Below are 18,191 nucleotides of genomic sequence, written 5' to 3' on the forward strand. Positions count from 1 at the left end.
CACGGGCACGTAGCCGCTCTCTAAGGCCTTCTGATCCCGTCAATCGCCATCCACCCCGAGGGGAGTTCAGGCGCAAACTTTCCAGCCTGGTAACAAAGCAAAGTACCAGGGCTTTGGTCAATCGTCCCAGACGATGGCTGCTAGCAGACTGCGGTGGCGTACTCTCCCTCTCCTCGGTGGATGCTGTCGAGATGAAATGTTATTTTACTTTCATAATCTATGTTACATCCATAATCCTTATTATTACTGTTGCATCATTTATGATTTATCATTATTATCATTTCATTGACACATTTATTGAAACTGATGATGTTATATTAAAGTCTGTATTTCAGGTGTTAGCATAAGCACATAATAATCTTTTATTGCAGGTGCAAATGTAATCATGTTATACGCATATTGCATAATTAAAGGATTGAAGCTCGGTTAAGTTAATTAATGGTTTGAAGCTACGGGCAGCGCGATGTCTGGCCGATCAATGGAGCAAAGTTCAGCTATTGAAAGGTTGCCTACATGTTTACAGTATAAATTTACTACATGTTGCCTGTGTGCATTCAGCAGGCTGCTATGGATGTTTGCCTGGTAACAGATGATGTAGAGGGGGGTCATGCACTTAGATTAACGACACAGACACATAGCCTGTCTGGGTAAACTGATGGCAAGGGTTGTCTAAGTCTAGAAAAGTGTAATAACAGGATGCATCTGGGAGGCGGTGGAGGAACTGAAAGAGGAACTGTTCTGTTTTAGTGACGTGAGTTACTGGTCATCACAAGAATAAATATTACACCCACCTATTGTAAGGGGGGAGATGGAGCTTGATGTTTTGCAGAGCCTATCTTCGCCACATATATGTGTTTTAATAAAATAACTTGTGTTGACCCACTATGGACTTTCAGTCGTATGTCTCTTCCTCAAAATTCGAACCGCGACAGTTCAATGTGTTAGGCTCCGGCTCGGAGGGCCAAATAAATGTTGGGTCTGTGTTTCCACAAGCCCCGCTAATTCTAGAGACTTATTCATCATGAAGAAAACAAGACAGTCGATCGATCCATTATTTGCGCAAGGGAGGCCTCGTCTGTGTCCACCACGGAAATGACCCCAAATCTGACCTCCTCTTGCTGCCTTTTATTGAGAGACAGTTCACACAAAACACATCACAGCAAAGCCACGCCCACTTGGTTCTAAGACAAGGCATTGTATGTATATGTGTGAACTTCTGTAAGAATGTGTATGTGCGTGTTATGTGAGAATGTGTATGTGTGTGTGTGTAAGAATGTGTGTGTGTTACCTCCTGCTGACCAAAGGGTCATAAAAGCAGGAGCAACATCACAAGAAACAGATCTTCCAGATAGAATGTATCTGCAATAAAACATTACAGCCCCCATCCAGAACCTCAAGAATTTGGGGAGAAGGACAGTGGAATTCCTTTCATCAGAGTTGGCAAGCATAAAATGACAACATTTAACAATTCACTCTAACACAACCTTTTCAGGTGTTTAAAAAATTCTTCATTTTAAGCCCATATACAAATGGATTAAACAAAGGATGATACAAAGCTAGTTGTAATGTCATTATTAAGCGTGCAGTTTTTGGAAAATCTGATTCCACTCGGGCTATAACGACATCATAGCAACTTAAACAGGAAAAGCTAATTAAAACTGTAAGTTGGGGTAAAGAGGTCTCTGCAGCTTTCTTCCTAATTTCTTTACAACTTCGATAAGACATGAAGAACATTTTTGTGTATGTGTAAAGTATGAATACTTCAGTAGATTAAAAAGTAGGCATGCTGTTTAATGGGCTGATGGCCACCAACATGTATGTCATGCTTGAGAACTGTGGATTTGTCACCAAAAAGCAAGCACGACTAGCTTATCTAAATAGGATAAATGAGTCTCGGGGTCTTACAATATATATATATATATATATATATATATATGTCATACTCACACAGACACCACAGTCACATGGAGCCTGAGTCACAGGTGTATTGATTTGACTCTTTCCATAATCAACATATTTCTTCAACATTGATATGCCAATCACATTCTAAATTTTCTTCCTATTAGCTGTTTTATTCAGGTAATAGGTGTCACTGAATTGGCTCTTTACCTCGTTAAGAATCACACAAACAACGACTAAAACCAACCATGGGGAGGAGAACTAGTACACATTCTCCTGCCTGAAAAACTTATAAGTTTCCTTCATTTTAGACTGTGCATCAGAGAGGAAACTATGTGCTAGCTCACACGCAGTGTACAGCCTTTCCCTAAATTAATTTATACAGTCTAACACATTATGTTCTACAAGCAACGCTCCAGCAGCATCTTCAGTAGCCCACACACAGTGTGTCCAAAACCAACCCCAGCTGGGCTAAAACCCAACAATGACAGACCCTTATCTCACTCTGCTTTAGACTCGACACTATATTTGCGATGTATAGATTTCAAAGTCTTGTGGAATCTCTTTATCACATCCTAACCTTGTGGGTGATACGCACTGAACACTCACTGCTTAATAGCCAGCTCTGACATGACTTGTGTAAATTAAAAATAGTAGAGCACTCTCTCATAAGTTTACCTAATTCCTAAATAGCCAGGCAGATGGTGATCACAGGCAAAACCTGAAGACGGTAATCTTTTAGCACCACCACCTGAGTGTCCACATCACACTCTATTCCAGATTCTGAGGAATCTTTTCTTTGTATTTCAGTAAAATTCCATCACCGAATATGTATGATGTGGCTGGGTCACATGGATTTTTTTCTGGACAGCAGACAAACAGGTAATCATAGTTGCATTGGAGAGCTTTAATAAGCTGCACTCTATAGCCAAACACAAACGATTGGTATCAGTGGCACTATTTTATTTCCCACACCAACAAATCTGAACCATAGGAAATCTGGTCAGAAAAGGCACTGCACCACATTGTGTCATAGGTATCTCTTAAAATAGTGATGGGAACTTGGTCCACCACAGTGCCAGTCAGTGAGATAATACCTTCAGAAAGTGAAAGACTTGAATACTTTAAAAAAAAAAAAAAAAAAAAGCACTCTCATGAGTCAGGACAGCAGCTTTTGCGAAAGACTCAACCTCAAACCATAACACACTCAAGTTGTTTTTGCTGGCCTTTCTTTAAAAGTCATCACATGCCACTGCTATACACTGTTACGGCCACTTGGTAATGTATCTCAGTCAGTGGTGATACATTTTCTCATTTTGAGAAAGAAATCAAGCTAAAAAGTATGTAAAGAAATCAGACCCTACTGCTTGATAAATGGTTATTCAGATGTACTGTCTCTTGCCTGCAGATATCATTTTTCAAGCATTTAGATGAGAATGTATAAACCTCTTAATATATTTTTCTTCACTACTTATTTAGTCTCCATTCACAACACACATGCAAAACAAACCTATAAACTGCAACCAAGTTAACTCCTTTCTGCATTTCCCTGTTCTACAAGTGTAGTACTGGTGTATTGTAAACACTGTCATAGCATCAAGGTTCTGATTTCAAACATGCTTGTGGCCTCTGTTGACTGTCAGTCAAAAATAATACAAGTTTATCTAAATTAACTGTTGATCCTAACTGTCTGAAGTGTTGGGTGTGAGTGTTAAATGCCAAATTTGTAACTTGTACAATTTGTAGTCAAATAAAAAATGCTTTTCCTCATTTTGCCTACTTAGGGTTATAAGTCTAAAATGAATCTGGAAAGCCTTTTTTTCACGAGAACGGAGAGCTGAAAACTCCAAACATTTTACTCATTTACTTTGAATTATATATAACAATTAACAATATATACGATTAACTAATGAAGAAAATTTTCTTGAACATCTAACATAGTACCTGCCAGCATGGATATAATTTTTAGTAAAGTTTCCACTCTAGCGTTTATGTAAGTATATAAAAAAAAATTATAAAAAAATAAGTAGTATGATCGTAAAACAGACTATGGCATATTTACAATAAATATGCACCCAGAAAAATGTTATCAGCTATTAACAGGCTTAAATTCTACAAATTAAATTTATAACAGTGGTGGACAAAACAAGCTTTTTAGATGTTTAGAAATTTCCTTCATTTTAAGCCCATATATGAATGGATTAAATAAAGGTTGATACAAAGCTAGTTGTAATGTCATTATTAAGCGTGCAGTTTTTGGAAAATCTGTTTCCATTCGAGCCATGATTACATCATAGATACCTAAACAGGAAAAAGTAATTAAAACTAACATGTGGGGTAAACAGGTCTCTGCAGCTTTTTTCTTAATTTCTTTACAGCTGCGATAAGTGACTATAAATATTTTTGTATATGTGAAAACTATAAAAAGTATAGGAAATACTACGAGATCTAAATAACTAACAATTCCAAATACAGTAACTAACCCTGATTTTACACACTGAAGAGTGTAAATTGTATTGTTACAAAATATTGATTTTAAATGAAAGGAACACAGTTTACTTTTAGCCATTCCTATTGCTTGGACGGCAATATTAGAAGCAGGTACAAGCCAAGCTATGACCAGGAAAATACTCACAGTGCTTTTTCTCATGATGGTTGGATATTGTAGAGGTTTACATATAGCCACATATCTGTCATAGGCCATGGCTGCCAAGAGAAAAAACTCAGAACAACCTAGAGAATAAATTATGAAAAACTGAAAGAGACATGCTGAATATGATATGATTTGTTTTTCAGATAAAAAGTCAATCAGGAGTTTTGGGTAAACAGTTGTGCTGTAAATAACAACATTCAGTAGCAATGCTGCAATAAAAGTGTACATAGGTTTGTGGAGATTTTTGTGGATCAAAATGAGGTATATAATAATAGAGTTACTGCAAGTTATTAGAATATATAATGTGAACATAATAAAAAAATAAACATATCTGTATTTGTTAATTTCCACATGTCCATCAAAAGTTATATAGGTAACATTTAATTCTTCATCCATTGATGTTTTTTTAAAACTACAAAATGTTTCATTAAACAAATTGCACAAGGTGGATAAATGGAAAATACTGAAAAATGCACCATCACGCAAACAGTGAGCAGTTACAGTGTGTGGAAGATTTTTATCAGACAAATTAAGCCTCCAAGGAGCTGAACATTGGAGGTTCAGCTCACCCTTTTCACTCTCTTTTGCTTAGCACTGCAGGACTTCAACACAAATTCTTTTTAGCTGAGATCTTAAATCTTACACAGTGGAGTAGAATAAACTAGTTCAACTTGAGAAATGTGGAATTTAGGATGGAGGCAAAGAGTGGCAGTTAACATTAAAAGGTGTAAAAAAAAAAAAAAAGGTACAAGATATTGAAAATAAGCAGACCTCAGTGCAACAAAGTGTATTTCCAACACTGAAAGGCACAGAGGCCAACTTTAACATTGCAAGGTGTAAAAACAAGTACAAGACTTTTTACTTTTACTTGAGTACATTTGTGAAGAACTGTACTTTTACTCCGCTATATTTGCAAAATTTGACTCATTACTTTTAAAAAAAAATAATTAGTTTAACACATTAGATAGCATGCCGCCAGTGGAGTTTCCCGTAACTTTTTTACCAATCAGATGAGGCCATGCAGTCACATGACCAGTTTGAAACTGTGGCGGGCAGAGCGGCCCAAGCGTTTCAAAGTAGCGGACACACGGAAAGATGACTCATTGTCACGGTTTGCTTGAGGACTCACATGCAGGACTCAGAGGCACAGTCAGTATTTATTACAGTTCCACCAGGTGTATATACAAACAGTGCAGGGGATAGTGCTATATACAAAGCGGTGACAGGGAAAGGGCTCCGGGGAAATCCAGGTAGGGAAAAGACACTTGCTCCTCTTCTGGCTCTCTCTCCAAACACTCACACAAAAGGGAATCCACTCGGGGAATGCAGGGTCGGGTCCAGGGGATGCGAGTCACACACAACGATCCAGCGATGAGTAGAAGCCACACCCTGGCTTAAATGCTGGCTGCGCTGATGAGGCCCAGGTGTTTCCTCTTCAGAGGGGCGTGGGCCAAGGACGTGAACCCACCATGAGTTCCGCCCTGGCGAGAGAGAGAACACTACTAGTCAGCAGCCTGCTGATCCTCTGGCCGTGACACCCATGAAATAACTCCAAATAACTTTTTGTGAAAGAAATAGACAGAAAATATTGTGAAAATTGGTTTATTTTATATCTCCTAGTTTTAACTGAAGAGATAAAAACATGTATGAAATATCACAGACTGCAGTATTGCATAAATGCTTACATCCTGCTGATGCAATGGAGACATCTTCTAGTGACAGTGTACATCCGTGTGTGTGTGAGGAGGTTCCTAAACTCACTGACATAGAAATGGATGTCCACAACTCCCTCTGTGCAGGTGGGGTCAGGACCCTCCTCATGTTGGGTGAAGAGGGGTGGTGCTGGGGCCGGTCAGATATAAAGTGCTGAGAGTGGATCTTTGGTCCTCTGTGCAGCTCTGTCCACTCTCAGCTGTTCCAGGATTGCTAAAGACACTGCCCTGCAAAGCAATAACACAAGAAAGCTGTCATTTTAACACAAAACAGATTTTCATTGTTGGTTGTTGCAACAATTTAAATGTTGTTAAACACAATTTAAATCCAACATACACACATGAAAACTAAATAAACTTAAACCTACAGTGCTGCTGACATCAAACCATGATTTATACCAACTACTGGAAGAATTTAGTCTTCCAAGACTAAATGTATGATAACTTACATAGTTGGAAAACAGCACCACTCTCCGGTTTGTCCTTTGGTCATCCATCTTTCTCATCAGGTCATGGTAAGGCTGTCGTCTGGGTGGGGTGTTGAGTGTCTGAAGTGCTGAATGCTGGGAGATGAAAAGTGTAAAGCAGCTTTATTGAATTTAAAGACAAAAAATAAAAATATGAATTCACAGATCACTGATTTGTTAAATTTACTTTTCTTCTCATGTGTTTTTATCTTACCTCTGATCCCTTAGCCACAGGCTATACCTTATGTAAAAAGAGACTACTGTCAGTTCACTACATCATTTTTAAACCTTTTCTACTTATTTGTGTTGACATTAAGTATGGGCTGTCATGGCTAACCGATGGACACACCTGCAGCCGGAGTTCTGGCAAGCAAAAGGTGACAGTTTATTTACAAAACGGGAATCCACACACGCGCTCTCCTCTTCAGCACAATAACCGCCGCTACTCATGCTGCCACACTCAGGGATCACAGGGAAGGGTACATCACCAGCTCCGGGGAAATGTGTACACAGAGAGCACGATTAGATCCAACAGGCAAAATACACAGAGAGAGTTTGCTCAAGCTGTGATTCAATGTTCCAGCGAAGACTGCTTCGTGCCGAACACTCATACGGAGCTCCAGCAGATCAGCAACAGATGGAGGCAATCACCGCAGGTGCATGGGTCAAGAGGGAGAGCCCACAATGAGCTGCGCCCAGGCAAGCAGGAGAGATTGATTTTCAAAAACACATTTATTCACTTAATAGTGAATCATACAAAAATTCTGCTCAAACCAACACATTGCTAAATAAAAGTTCAGAGTTATTTAAAGTAAAGAGACTACCTTTATAGTCCCAAAGATTTTGAAAAACATCCAGGCCATCCATTTTGAAATAATATTTATACTCTAACATCACTCTTGCTCTTAACATACTCTTGAAGAGCTCTACACAATCAATATTTCGTCCATTATAAATTTTATATTTTCTACTCAAGTAAATTACCAACTTTGCTTGACCCAAGAAAAAAATGATACATCGTCCCTTTTTCTTCTTCCTTTTGTCATATGAAAAGCCAAAAATAAAACACTCTTTTGAAAAAAAAAATTCTACAAAGGATTTCCAAATACCATTAAGTACTGAAAATGAATCCATTAACCCGAAACACTGTACAAAACAATGAAAAATAGTTTCTCTCATTGAACAAAAAGGACATTTATCTGAAACCCCATGATGGACACAAGAGGCAACTGGTGAAGGCAACTGTAGCTTGCCTTCACCAGTGTATGAATGTGAGAGTGAATGAACGGTGGTATTGTAAAGCACTTTGAGGGGTCCTGAAAAGCGCTATATAAATGCAATCCATTATTATTATCATCATTATAAGAGCATTAACTGCAATGATACCATGTAAAATTCGCCACTGTAAATCACCTGTTTTTTTTTGTTTTTTTTGCCTGTCCCATTTGGTTCTTTAGCCATCAGAATTGTTGTCTGAAGCCCAACAAGGATACCCAATGGATTTACTTTGCCAAATGGATCATCGTGGCATTGCCGTATTGGTCCGTTTGATCGACCTTTGTTTTTATTGTTTATTATATTTTATTTTCAGATGTTACAGACGGGACAGACATGAGTGAGGGATAGGAAAGGGAGAAAGAAAGAGGAAGGAAAAGAAAAACAGAAGGGGAGAGGGACAGTGAGAAAGGGGGGAGAAAAAAAAATCTCCTGGATCACCTGTTGAGAGAAGAAGAATAGAAAACAAGCAAAAAAAACCCCAAAGCAACATACTAAACACAACACCATCGCATTAATCTAGCTAAGTGTAAACAGCAGTAAATACTGAATATTCAATGTTGTTGTGCAGCACGCAGGACAGACAGCGCACAATGTGCTTTGAAGTAGCAGCCAAGAAAGGTGTAATTTAAGTCTACGAACAGTGAACACCCGTGTGCATACCTGTGTGGATCAGCGCGCTTGTATTCAAATGGTTTCCACATGTAATGGTCTGCAAGAGGATGTAGCGAGCCATAGCCCCGTCCCCCAGGGCATGAAGCAGGCATGGAGGAGATCCAGGCCCCAGACATCCAGAGGCTCCCACAGCACGAGAGCCCAAAGAGGACCACCGGAGGGGCATCCGTGCCACCCTCATGGGAAGGGCTGAGGATCCCCAGACGAGGCGTCACCCAGTAGCCACTGAGCAGAAGCTAGAGGGGGCTGCACCGGCGTGCCCGCCGGCTCTGCCGGCAGCCAGCTGTGCCAGAGTGAACCGAGCCGCAGGCCCAGAGGCCGGAGGCCCGAGGGCCCCCTGCACCCCGGAGGAGGCCTGACCGAGCAACAGGCGCCAGGCCCCGCCAGGTAGCCACCGGGAGTGAGCTGGTACATACCTGAGTGCCCAGCCCCGGACACCAAGAACCACCAATGTACCGACCCCTAAGGGCATCAGTCACCGGCAGGGAGTGTGGTGAGGGGAGATAGGCCTTGGAGGGCCTGGGAGTTCCCAGAGAGGTGGAGTCTAAGACCCGACCTGACATATAGACACAGACAAACAGGCACACACAGACACAAACATGCATTCCCACCCTCATGCACACATATAGAAACACTCAGCACTCACCCAATGTAAGGATTGACATAAATGGACATGTACACACAATCACACTCCCCAAACATACTCTATACCCCGGGTCCAGGTACCCTCGCCCCCAGAGGAGGAAACAGAACCCAGACCCAAGAGATGTTACCCTTCCCCCCGGGGTGTAGGCAAGCAGACCGTCCCAGGCTCCGCAGCAGCAGGGAGGCCAATCGGACAGCTAACATCTCCTCCCTGCCCCCCCGCCCCCATGGCTAGCAGAGAACGGGAGTGTGTGAAGACCCCATACCTCCCTCCTCCCGCTCATGTGTAGTGTTGCTGCGTGTTGTTCTAAATCACCTGTGTTCTTAGTTAATGGTGGCTTGTACAGCATCCCCCATACAGGTGTCACATCAAAACCAACCTTAAAATGTTCTCTCCAAGGCGTATGATTTTTACCTTTTAACTTTATTCCAGGAGCTTTACCATTTTCCATACTCAAAGCTTCCTGCAGTTCTTGCAGAGTTGAGGCAGGCTCCAAGACGATACTGTCTTGCTCTGAGACCTCTGGCAAGTTACTGAGAAACTCTTCACTAGCCACGGAATCTTCTCTAAACTCGCTGACATACAGCTTTGAAAAATAATCAACAGCCTTTTTGTCATGTTTCGGCTGTGTACAGGCAGGAGAAGGACCCAAACGCAAAACTCACGACAACAAAATTAAACTCAAAAAGCTGCTTTATTGCAAAATGGCATGGGAAAACTAAACTGGGACATGGCTAACTAACACACAGGGAAACAGCCATGAGGGAGACTACAACACTGAAAAAGTGAAACACAGGGCTCAAATACACAGAGGGATAACGAGGGAACAAGACACAGAAGGAGAGCACAGCTGGGAGTAATCAGGCTGGACGAGACAAGGGAAGCAAAACTAGAAACATTGACATGAGACACGGACCTTCAAAGTAAAACAGGAAACACACTGACTGAACTCTAGACATGTAAACTTAACAGCAACTGGGGAGACAGAACATAGGAACCTTAAACATGGTACAAAAACGTCACAGTAGACACAACATGGAACACAGGGAAGCCATATTACAAAGCCAAAGAACTAAACCTATGATAACCCTAACTGAGACCTAGGGAAACAAGAAAAAGAACAACAAAGGACTCAAAACATAAACCATAATATAAAAACACAAGATCTCTTCAAAATAAAATAGGAAACATAATGAGATGCAGACATGACAACCTGAACTTGACAACGTAAGACACAGACATGAAACACATGAAGAGCAGGGGAGACTTAACATGGGTTGGAAACACAAGGGGGAACTAATAAGCAAATGAACATAGGAGACCTAATGAGCTTAAACATACTATAAACATCAAAATGAACTAAAGCTCAAAACACTGGGTCATAAGACCCAGGATCGTGACACTTTTTCTGTAATTCAGTGGGTTCAGTCAGCTCTTTCCCATCCTCAGATTGAATACAGTGAATACGGCGATTCTGTCCATTGTTTTTTTCCAAACTAAAGAAGAATTCTGAGGGAGCATCCATTTCAGCAAAATTTTGAAAACATGAATGGACCAGGGCGGCCTGTGCTCTAAACCCTAGCACATCACCCAAAACAGCGTTTTTACTTTTGAGTGCCTGAAAATGGTCTCGATCTCCTGTGGACTCACTCAAATTTTGAAGATCCACTACATCAGTCTCTAATGTTTTATATAGATTTTAGCATCTCACTTATGTGTATTGAACACAGAACTGCTGAATTTCTATTTTAACAATATCCCACCATTGCTGCAAGGAAGCAAGCTGACACTTCATAGTTCTCCATTGATAAATGAGGACCTTTCCACAAATGTTTTTCCATGTGATGATGTCCTCTTGCTTTTTAATCTAATGACTGCACTGACTTCTTTTTCATTAAATGCTTTTCTTTGTAATCTGATGTATGTCATGCATGTATTATTTTAAGACAGGTGGGGATTATGTGTCCTCACTCTGTCTTCACCATTAATGACCTATTTACTTGGGTGTGACTTAACCAATGAACCAGTACAAACCTGTTATATGTCAGCTGATTTATCCATGAAGATGTGATTGGTTAATTGGAAATTTTTTCTGTTTACTGTTTTTAATTTAAGCACACTTCTACTATGTAGCACAGATTAACTAATTTGTCTGGACCTGTGGCTGCAGAATGTGTGAGGTGGTGAGAAGACCCAAACACAGGAGAAAAGGAACTACTTAGCAAAAAGCGAGCTGTTTATTTAGGCTGAACATTAAAGTACAAAGAAAATCCCCCAACCAACCAAACAAACAAATAAACTAAACTGGGAAAATACTAGGGACATGGACCCCGAGAGACACAAAAACTGATGAGAAGAGAATCGGACAAGGGTCAAGAGGCTACTGAGAAAATTTATACACAAGGGGAAGAATAGACGAGTGGAGACAGCTGGGAAACACAGCAGAAACAAATAAGATATAATGAGAGACAAGGAGTATCGAAAACATATGAACGTCACACTAGGACAGGGATTAGGGAACACTGCAACATGACAGACTAGAGAGACAAGGACGAAACACAAAAAGAGAGGAACATGGGAACAGGTAAGAGAGACAAAACACAGAGATATGAGTAAGACCTAGAGCGAGAGAAATAGAGAGAGACCGCTAGAGAGGGAGAGCGATAGACAGAGAGAGAGAGAGAGAAAGAGAGAGAGAGAGAGAAAGAGAGAGAGAATGAGGGTCACACAGAGAGGCAAAGTGAGCAAGACAGAGCGAGAGAGCGAGAGAGTGACACAAGGAGGTACACTAAAATGGAGACAAGACACTGAGGACAAGACAGAATGAGAAAAGCTAAAGTAAACTAAATACCCTAAAATAAACCTGAATCAACGGGGATAAACTGCATAATCAGAAGAATATAAGAACAAGAAAGATTAAAGATTAAATTACCAGTAATCATCCCACAGATGTAATATTATCTACAGCTACTCTTAGTACCATTGATGTTAGGTTAGACTCTTTTTCTCCAATTGATCTTTCTGAGTTAAGTCATAATTACTTCCTCCAAACTATCAACGTGTCTTTTAGACCCCATTCCTACAAAACTGCTCAAAGAAGTCCTGCCATTAATTAATTATTTGATCTTAAATATGATCAACCTATCTCTAATAATCGGCTATGTACCACAGGCCTTCAAGGTGGCTGTAGTTAAACCTTTACTCAAAAAGCTATCTCTAGACCCAGCAGTCTTAGCTAATTATAGGCCAATCTCCAACCTTCCTTTCATATCAAAAATCCTTGAAAGAGTAGTTGTCAAACAGCTAACAGATCATCTGCAGAGGAATGGTTTATTTGAAGAGTTTCAGTCAGGTTTCAGAGCTCATCACAGCACAGAAACAGCTTTAGTGAAGGTTACAAATGATCTTCTTGTGGCCTCTGACAGTGGACTCATCTCTGTGCTTGTCCTGCTAGACCTTAGTGCAGCATTCGATACTGTTGACCATAATATCCTATTAGAGCGATTAGAACATGCTGTAGGTATTACAGGTACTACACTGCAGTGGTTTGTATCATATCTATCTAATAGACTCCAATTTGTACATGTAAATGGAGAGTCCTCTTCACACACTGAGGTTAATCATGGAGTTCCACAGGGTTCAGTGCTAGGACCAATTCTGTTTACACTATACATGCTTCCCCTAGGCAGCATCATTAGAAGACATGGCATAAATTTTCACTGCTATGCAGATGACACCCAGCTCTATCTGTCCATGTAGCCAGATAACACACACCAATTAGTTAAACTGCAGGAATGTCTTAAAGACATAAAGACCTGGATGGCCGCTAACTTTCTGCTTCTTAATTCAGATAAAACTGAGGTTATTGTACTCGGCCCTGAAAATCTTAGAAATATGGTATCTAACCAGATTCTTACTCTGGATGGCATTACCTTGGCCTAACGCTGTGAGGAACCTTGGAGTCATTTTTGACCAGGACATGTCCTTCAACGCACATATTAAACAAATATGTAAGACTGCTTTCTTCCATTTGCGCAACATCTCTAAAGTTAGAAATATCCTGTCTCAGAGTGACGCTGAAAAACTAGTTCATGCATTTATTACTTCCAGGCTGGACTACTGCAATTGATTATTATCAGGATGTCCAAAAAACTCCCTGAAAAGCCTTCAGCTAATCCAAAATGCTGCAGAAAGAGTCCTGACAGGGACTAGAACGAGAGAGCATATTCCTCCTGTTTTGGCTTCCCTTCATTGACTTCCTGTTAAATCCAGAATTGAATTCAAAATCCTGCTCCTCACATACAAGGTCTTAAATAATCAGGCCCCATCTTATCTTAATGACCTTGTAGTACCATATCACCCTATTAGAGAACTTCGCTCTCGCTCTGCAGACCTACTTGTTGTTCCTAGAGTATTTAAAAGTAGAATGGGAGGGAGAGCCTTCAGTTTTCAGGCCCCTCTTCTGTGGAACCAGCTTCCAGTTTGAATTCGGGAGACAGACACTATCTCTACTTTTAAGATTAGGCTTAAAACTTTCCTTTTTGCTAAAGCATATAGTTAGGGCTGGACCAGGTGACCCTGAATCCTCCCTTAGTTATGCTGCAATAGATGTAGGCTGCCGGGGATTCCCATGATGCATTGAGTTTTTCCTTTCCAGTCATCTTTCTCACTCACTATGAGTTAATAGACCTCTCTGCATTGAATCATATCTGTTATTAACCTCTGTCTCTCTTCCACAGCATGTCTTTATGCTGTTTTCCTTCTCCCACCCCAGCCGGTCGCAGCAGATGGCCGACCCTCCCTGAGCCTGGTTCTGCCGGAGGTTTCTTCCTGTTAAAAGGGAGTTTTTCCTTCCCACTGTGGCCAAAACGCTTGCTCATAGGGGGTCATATGACTGTTGGGTTTTTCTCTGTATTTATGAAGCGCCTTGAGGCGACTTTTCTTGTGATTTGGCGCTATATAAATAAAATTGAATTGAATTGAAGCAGCTAAACTAAGAAACTGTTGAGGGAGAGAGAAGACAATATGCTCCAATTTTAAGTTTTCAAAATTTATCATCGAAATATTTAGAATTTTTAATTGTTTTACATGGCGCCATGGATCTCCTTTCTCTCGCTCAGAAACAAAGGTACTGTGCCAGGGCGGTATACACTTTTATGAATCAAAGAAACTGAATGTTAACATGATTGGTCAAATGAGTTGAGAGTGGCCTTAGGTCTCATACCAGCACATGTTTCTTCTTCTGCAGCTCTCTGGGCATCTCGTTATATGGAGATGCCCTTTTGCAGGCAACACCCTCGTTACCATGACAACCACCTCTTACGCTCTGGTCAGGCCTGTAGAGTTAAAGAAGGGGTGTAGAGTGCATGCCATAACAACAGATTTATGATCAATGCCACATTCCTGTGAGGGTTTGTGAGGAAGTGCTGTATCTGATAGCATCAGAGTAACACTCTACTTCCAAAACCTACCTACAATACACTCTATACAGTATGGAAAAAAACAGAAATTTGCAATGCCAATCATGAGGTATTAGCCCTAAAGCAAACAAACATTTGATATGTTTCTCATGTTCTATTGTGAGTAAAATATGGGTTTATGAGAATGGCAAATTATTAAATTCTGTTTTGTTTTGTTTTTTTGTTTTTTACATTTTACACAGTGTCCCCAGTTTTTGTAACTGGGATTGTACTTTTCAAGATTGTTTTTCTACATACATCTGTTTGGTTTATAACCCACAGAGAACAATAATATGTGACAAGAGATGAAGATGCAGGGCCTTAAGCAACAGTTATAAAGTGTTACTACCTATTCCATCTATGTTGCACTTGTAGCATATTGCAAATAAGAATCAGTAATAAAGTAAAAATGAAAAAATATAAAAAAGTTGAAAAACATTTATCTGAAAATGGATCAGAACTGATACATTTATTAAAGATAATTCCATGTTGATTGATGAAAATATATAATTAACACCTCCATTTTTGAGAGCATTCTTTATTTACAGCATTTTTTTCTCACCTGCCTGAAACTTTTGCACAGTACTGTATGTATATATATATATATATATATATATATATATATATATATATATATAAAACCAGCTGGATAGCGTAGTGGTTAGACTACACGCCTTTGGAACAGAGGATCGCAAGTTGGATTCCTGCCTGGGGCGTCTGTATCCAGTAAGGGTCCTAAGGCTAGACCCCCTATGCTAAGCAAGCCTACCGCAGACATGAGCGAGACAGATAAATATGAAGGCATGCCGGCTCGGACGTCGCCCGGATCAACAAGGTCCGCGTCAGGTGTTGAGGAACCAGGGCACCCTGACGAAAAGTGGGCTACTGGAACTGGAACAAGAAGGCATCGGTGGGCAAGAGACGAAAACAGGGCGTTGTTGGAATGCTACTACGCAAGTAACCCCGGCGGAAGGGGCTACATGAATAGGATAAGGGACCTATGGATTCTTCGATGCCCAACATCCACAATGACGGCGAAACAACTAGTAGCTCAGTGTTCCAACATTCGAAAGAAGGGACTGCTCTCACAGCTAGAGATTGACGAGGTACAACACAAATGCTACGGCAAGGAGGAGTCAGGACGCCAGGTCAGGGGGGCGATATCATCACCCCCACCCGAGATTGGGTACATAGCCCCAAGTGCGATAGGAGAAGGATCGTTGAGTGCGAGAGGAACTGACCTGAAAAATAGGATCATGGCCAAGCTTGAAACCTGGATCCCCCGTAGCCGGTTACCAAGATTACGTGAAGTACCCTCAGAAGGTCTGCTAGATGATGTTAATGCAGCACTACGGGATATACCTACAACCACGATTACCGACACTAACAAGCTGATCTACAATACGGCAGCAGTGATCAGTGAGATGCTTGGCTACAAGTTGAACAGCGACAAGGGGCAGTACCCTCCATGGAGAAGGAGGCTAGAGGGCAAGATCAAAGTAGCACGGAGGGAGGTTAGCCAACTAACGGAGTTGCAGAAAGGTGCGACAAATAAGGTGCCTAAGAAATACAGCAAGCTGTCCATACCTGAGGCCTTGGAAACTGCCAAGCAAAGACTCACAGCCTTGGCCAGCCGCTTGAGGAGGTACACCAGAGAGATAGAAGGCAGGATAATAAACCAGCTGTTCTCCACAGAACCAGCAAAGGTGTACTCTCAGTGGCAAGGGAACAATAAGAGAACAGCACCACCAAGGCTGGAGACGGAGCAATACTGGAAGAGCATATGGGAGAAGGATGCAACCCATAACGGCAATGCTCAGTGGCTAGAGGATCTGAGGGCAGACCACAGCGACCTCCCTGAACAGGGTCCAGTAACCATCACAGTGGCAGATATCCAAGAAAGGGTCTCCAGTATGAAGAGTTGGACAGCACCAGGGCCCGACATGGTTCACGCCTACTGGCTGAAGAAGCTGACTGCACTCCACGAGCGTCTGGCAGCACAAATGAACCAGCTGCTAGTTAACGAGAGACACCCGGAATGGCTAACTGAAGGCTGGACGGTCCTGATCCCCAAGGACCCCAAGAAGGGACCGGTCCCCTCCAACTACCGACCAATAACCTGCCTCAGTACTACATGGAAGCTCCTGTCAGGCATCATATCGGCTAAGATGAACAGGCACATGGGTCAATACATGAGCGGGACACAGAAAGGAATTGGCAAGAATACCAGAGGCGCAAAACACCAGCTACTGGTAGACAGAACAATCAGCCGAGACTGCAAGACCAGACTGACCACCCTGTGCACTGCCTGGATTGATTACAAGAAGGCCTATGACTCAATGCCCCACAGCTGGATACTGGAATGGCTAGAATTGTACAAGATCAACGGGACCCTAAGAGCCTTCATCAGGAACTCAATGGGGATGTGGCGTACAACACTAGAGGCCAACTCCAAGCCCATAGCACAAGTCACCATCAAGTGCGGGATCTACCAAGGAGATGCTCTGTCCCCACTGCTGTTCTGCATAGGCCTGAACCCCCTCAGTGAGATCATTAACAAGACTGGCTACGGATACCGACTACGGAACGGAGCAGTTGTCAGCCACCTCCTGTACATGGATGACATCAAGCTGTATGCCAAGAGTGAACGAGACATCGATTCACTGATCCACACTACCAGGCTATACAGCAATGACATTGGAATGTCGTTCGGACTGGAGAAGTGTAGCCGGATGGTAACAAAGAGAGGGAAGGTAGTCAGAACTGAGGGGATTGAACTACCAGAAGGCAACATTGCAGACATAGAGGACAGTTACAAGTACTTGGGGATCCCGCAGGCGAATGGGAACCATGAAGAGGCCGCTAGAAAAGCTGCAACCACCAAGTACCTGCAGAGGGTCAGGCAAGTCCTGAGGAGTCAGCTGAATGGTAAGAACAAGATCCGGGCCATCAACACGTACGCCCTACCCGTGATCAGGTACCCTGCTGGGGTAATAGGCTGGCCAAAGGAGGAGATAGAAGCCACTGACATAAAGACAAGAAAGCTCCTTACCATGCATGGAGGGTTTCACCCCAAGTCCAGCACCCTGAGGCTGTACGCTAAGCGGAAGGAAGGGGGCCGGGGACTGGTGAGTGTCAGCACCACAGTCCAGGATGAGACAACGAACATCTCAGAATACATTGGGAAGATGGCCCCAACTGACCGAGTGCTCAGTGAATACCTCAGGCAGCAGAAACCCAAGAAAGAGGAGGGAGACGAGGAACCATCATGGAAGGACAGGCCCCTGCACGGTATGTACCACCGGCAGATAGAGGAGGTGGCTGATATCCAGAAATCCTACCAGTGGCTGGACAAAGCTGGACTGAAAGACAGCACAGAGGCACTAATCATGGCAGCACAAGAAC

General features: G+C 42.0%; 1 protein-coding gene and 1 long non-coding RNA gene across 2 annotated transcripts; both read right to left on the reverse strand.

Annotated features, from left to right (window-relative positions):
* Positions 1-4,024: 4,024 nt before the first annotated feature.
* Positions 4,025-5,027, reverse strand: LOC309690417 (olfactory receptor 6N2-like; the record flags this gene model as incomplete). Its single annotated transcript, XM_082507450.1, has 1 exon — positions 4,025-5,027. The coding sequence occupies exon 1, from the start codon at positions 4,946-4,948 to the stop codon at positions 4,025-4,027; it is 924 nt and encodes a 307-aa protein (XP_082363576.1). The 5' UTR covers positions 4,949-5,027.
* Positions 5,028-5,563: 536 nt separating this feature from the next.
* LOC309691040 lies at positions 5,564-10,231 on the reverse strand. Its single transcript, XR_014271857.1, has 5 exons — positions 7,081-10,231; positions 6,946-6,972; positions 6,714-6,827; positions 6,318-6,492; positions 5,564-6,033 (listed from the first exon to the last, which is right to left on the reverse strand). It is a non-coding gene; the product is annotated as an uncharacterized lncRNA (long non-coding RNA).
* Between the last annotated feature and the right edge of the window lie 7,960 nt (positions 10,232-18,191).

The sequence above is a fragment of the Aulonocara stuartgranti genome (assembly GCF_965226115.1).
Source record: "Aulonocara stuartgranti genome assembly, chromosome: 16".
Taxonomy (NCBI): Eukaryota; Metazoa; Chordata; class Actinopteri; order Cichliformes; family Cichlidae; genus Aulonocara; species Aulonocara stuartgranti.